The 4,964-nt window shown below is 38.4% G+C and overlaps 1 protein-coding gene across 1 annotated transcript; it reads left to right on the top strand.

Moving 5' to 3' along the window:
• Nucleotides 1-3,594: 3,594 nt before the first annotated feature.
• LOC112778889 (uncharacterized mitochondrial protein AtMg00810-like) lies at nt 3,595-4,659 on the top strand. Its single transcript, XM_025823163.1, has 3 exons — nt 3,595-3,798; nt 3,892-3,995; nt 4,089-4,659. Exons 1-3 carry the CDS (start codon nt 3,595-3,597, stop codon nt 4,657-4,659), a joined length of 879 nt encoding a protein of 292 aa, XP_025678948.1.
• The last annotated feature ends 305 nt before the right edge of the window (nt 4,660-4,964 follow it).

Genomic DNA, 4,964 nt, shown 5'->3' with positions numbered 1-4,964 from the left:
CCAGTAATTCCAGTGAGAATTGATGATACTAATATTAAACGATTATGCGGAAAGGAAGTATCATTGGTAAAAGTAGCTTGGAGTCGAGGTGGTATCGAGGAACATACCTGGGAGCTCGAATCAGATATGCGAAAGGACTATCCACATCTCTTTTCAGGTAACTAGATTTGAATTTTGAGGGCAAAATTCTTTATTAGGTGGGTAGGATGTAAACCCCGGTTAAATTAGTAGATGATTAGTCAATAAATTAGTTTTTAATAAGGAGGATTAGAAACGTAAATATTATATTAAATTAGGATAGAGCTCATCGAAACGAGAATTTTGACACCAATTTCGAAGAAAATGGTCCAAAACTGGACCGAACGGACTGAACCGATTGAATCGGATCCAGACCGGGCTGTCGGTCCAACCGGACTAGCCCTTTTAAGTTAACCCAAGCCTTCGTCCCCCTCATTTTAACGTAAACGAAGCTGAAAGCTTCCCAGGGGAAAAGAAGAATGAAACATTCCCGTAACCCTCACGTAAATTTCCGATCCCCATAACTTCTCCGTCCGAGCTCCAATCGCCACACCGTTTGCGGCCACGCGTCCACCGTGTCGAGCTCTACATTTCTACCGGAACAATTTCACTGGTAACTTGTTTAATCACTCTTAGCCTTCTTTTCCCCCAATTTTCGAATTTTAAGTGGGAATGTTGAATTTCTTTGATTTCTGATGTTTTAGGATCCAATTAGCTTGAGAGAAATGTTCACTCTTACTTATGTGAAGCTTGGGTAAGGTGAGGATACGATAATTCTATTTTATTTTCATTGAATTTGAGCTTTGAGTATTAAATTGGATATATATGTGTTATGAATGTGTATTAGGTTGTGAATAAATAATTGGAGCTTGGAATTGTAAATACTAGAACTTGGAGGAAGCGGATTAGTTGAGTTTTGAGGGGCTGCCTTGGTTTTGAATAAATAGCTTTGGTCGTTACGTGGAAATCGGCCAAGGTATGGTTTATGTTTCTTGCATTTAATATATAATGTTCTGTGAAAACTTAGGCTAGATGACCATTGGATAAGTTGGAATGCAGGTGTATCTTTAATGTTTAGTAATTTGTTGATGAATATATTTGGTTGAAGTTTATTGGATAATTAGTTTTTAATTTTGGATGGTGAATGTTGTTATGTTAATTTGGAGAGAATTATGGTTGAATGTTATTGTTGATGAACATGGTTAGTTTGGTGCTTGTTGATTAACTAATGATTTGGTGAATTATTGATTTGAGGTATAATTATTGTGGAGGTTGTTGTGATAATGAGGTATTTTGTGTTAAAAGCCTAGGATTAGTGAACTATGATCCTTAGTTGAATTTTGGTTGTTGGATTTGAATATTGCATGAGTTTAATTGTTGATCTGAGGTAGATTTATTGTGGTGATTGTTATGATGATGAGGAAGGGTATGTTGAATTGAAAAGAATGCAGGTTTGGACCCGAAAAGGGTGGCAAAGTCCGAGTTTTAGAGGAGATGCTGCCGAAATTTTATAAAAATTAGAGATTTTATTTAGATGATTATTTAAAAGAGATTTAGATTTAAAGGTTATATGGTTTGATTTTGAGTTATTAAGAAAATGAGTATGTTTTAAGTTTGAAGTTTGATTCTTAGAAAAGAATGAATTATGTTTTGAATTGGAACTATTGATGGACGGAATGGGAGGTGTGATAATGAAGGATAAGGATTGAATATGTTTAATGTATGATGATGAATGAGATGCAATTGAGAATGATGTGGATGTTGATGAATTATAATTGAATTATTTATATGGCTTATGAATTTGAATAATCTGAGATACGAGATTCCCTGGATTAAGTGTCGTGGCTTGCCACCACGTGTACCAGGTTGAAAACTCGATACTCTGTTGACCCTACGACGTAAGTGTGACCGGGCACTATATAAATTCCCGGGAATGTTACCCCCATTGAGCAATATTGACTATATGAGAAAAAGCTATGCATAGACTCTTGGGGATGCACGTCGGGGGACAGTCTAAGGACAATTCAGACTTGTCGGGTTGGCTGGATAACCGACAGATGAGCCTCATCAGCCATAGGACAGGCATGCATCATATGCATATTACTTGAATTACTTGCTTGTGCTCTAATTGGGTGTGCCTATCTGTATTTGCCATGCTAAATGTGTATTTGTTACCTACAGTAGTTGTAACCTTCTTGTGTTTGCCTTTATCTGTCTATTTATCTGTGAAAATGCATGATGGAGTTGGAGGTATGGAGGAATGACAGTATAGGACTTAGATTTAAGGTTAAGTTAAGTTAGGATTAAATATTTTTAGGAAACAACCTTTTATGGCTTCTGTTTAATACTTTAAGCTCTATAATCTGAGTGTCGGCGTTCTAGGATTGCCTCTGGCATTCCCAGGACCTTATATATTATGTGTGTGGCACCTTTACCAAACTGAGAACCCCCGGTTCTCATTTCATACTATGTTGTTATTTTTCAGATGCAGGTCGAGAGGCATCTCGTTAGGCGTCTGGACTCTTAAAGCGGAGTGGTTATTGGGTTATTTTGTTATGCTATGATGTATATAAATATATATATATATATATATATATATATATATATATATATATATATATATATGTACTTGGCTTTCTCTCCGCATAACTTGTTCTTTTTTATCCTCTTAGAGGTTTATAGAGAGGCAGGATTGTGTATATGTATTTTTGGGTTTTGGATATGTATGTATATATATGTAAATATTCTCCGGCCAGTCTTGACTTCGCAGGCTGAGTTAGGAGATTGTTATTTTGTTTCTTTGGCACTCTATTCCTACTTCTGTTATCTTATGTTTAATAATTATGATTTTCTTATCACGTAAGTTAACTCATACCTTGAGCGTTGCGCTTTTATTTCGCGATTTTTGTTTCCTCTTTTCTTCAAGGCTCCTAGCATATTATAAATCTTCTGCTATTATATGTACTCATTCTATTTTAGAGGTCGTAATACCACACCACCTCTGTTTTACGGCTTAAGCGTAAAGCTTAGTGTGGTAGGGTGTTACAGGAACCTTCATAGCCTCACCTTCCCCAGACACAACTCAATCTCATGTCACCTATCTCCAACCATTCCACTTCTCAGGAGACATCCAACCCAACTCCCACAATAACCTTCCCTGATAAACACCTCAAACCAACTTGATCAATCACAAACACCAGCATCTGTGTAGCCTCAACCATCCTCACATTCTTCACCGACATAAGTTTCATTAGTAACACCCTCTATCTCTAGCTCACCTCACTTAGACTCTCTCATCAATCACACCTTAGCCAATGTTCTTGCTCTCAGTAACTCTGCCTCTAACTTCCCTACACCCTCAGCCCCCTCTAACATACCAATTCTAATTCCTATTTCCGACCTAGAATTTGTCCTTCCACTTATGGACAATCAGCCAGATCCTCAAACCATTGCTCTAAATACTCACCCAATGATCACAAGAAGCAAGAATGGGGTGTTCAAACTCAAAGTTTTCTCAGCTGGTATTGAACCCAAACAGTGAAAGATGCCTTATCTCACCCAACCTGGAAGGCTGATATGGATGCAGAATATAGTGCTCTAATGCAGAATCATACATGGAAGTTAGTTCCTTTACCTGAAGGAAGAGAAGCTATTGAGAGTAGATGGGTGTTTCGAGCCAAGTACAATGCAGATGGCTCCCTACAAAAATATAAAGCTCGATTGGTAGCCCAGGACTTTTCACAAAGGCCTGGCTTTGACTTCACTGAGACTTACATCCTTGTGATAAAACCTACCTCAATTAGAATTGTGCTCACGCTGGCCCTGTCCAAGAGCTGAAAAATCAAGCAACTTGATGTAAATAATGCTTTCCAGCATGGTGACGTGGCTGAGTATGTCTATATGAAACAGCCAAGAGGTTATGAAGTTGGTGATGGAAGCTTAGTATGCAAACTCACAAAGGCTCTCTATGGCTTAAAGTAGGCACTAAGGGCCTGGTATCACAAGCTCTCCACAGCCTTGCAACACTTGGGATTTCTTGCCACAAAGTCTTATGTTTCTGTCTTCATTAGATTTAGGCATAACTCAGTGGTGTTTGTATTGGTATATGTAGATGATATACTCATCACAGGAAACTTTGACAAAGTAGTTTCTCAAGTAATTCAGCAGCTTAACAATCAGTTTGCACTGAAGGACATGGGTGAACTACATTACTTTCTTAGTATTCAAGTCACTAAAACAGTTGCGGGTGGTCTAATACTATCACAAGAGAAGTATGTCAAAAACATACTCAAGAAGGCTGAAATAGAAAATTGCAAACCATGTCAAACACCTTTACCTTTTTCAGTAGTGGGCAGCCTGCAGTACCTAACTATCACTCGACCAGAATTAGCCTATGATGTTGGCAAGGTGTCTCAATTCATGCAAACACCCTTAGATGAGCACTGGAAGCTAGTGAAAAGGATGCTCATGTATGTAAGTGGTACAGCAAGCTTTGGTCTACACTTGCACAAAACCACTGTCCACAACATTAGAGCCTACATTGACTCTGATTGGGGAGGAGATCCGGATGACAGAAAATCCACTGGAGGCTTCTGTGTTTTTCTTGGAGACAATTTGATCTCGTGGAGTTCAAAGAAGTAAGGTGCTGTTGCAAGATCCAACACCGAAGCTGAGCACAGAGCTATGGCTGATCTTATTGCTGAACTGATCTGGATCAAGAATCTCATGATTGAGCTTCGTGCCAAACTCTCAACACCTCTTTCAATGTTCTGTGATAATCTAAGTGTTGTATTGCTTGCTGTAAATCCGATTCTGCACTCAAAGTCTAAGCACTTTGAATTTGACTTGCATTTTGTCCGAGATTATGTGTCTAAAAAGATAGTTCAAGTCAGTCATGTCCCTGGTACAGTACAACTAGCTGATGTGTTGACAAAACCTTTGCTAAG

The sequence above is a fragment of the Arachis hypogaea genome, chromosome 19, assembly GCF_003086295.3.
Source record: "Arachis hypogaea cultivar Tifrunner chromosome 19, arahy.Tifrunner.gnm2.J5K5, whole genome shotgun sequence".
Classification (NCBI taxonomy): Eukaryota; Viridiplantae; Streptophyta; class Magnoliopsida; order Fabales; family Fabaceae; genus Arachis; species Arachis hypogaea.
Note: the sequence above shows the minus strand (reverse complement) of the source record. Positions and strands in the feature narration are given on the sequence as shown.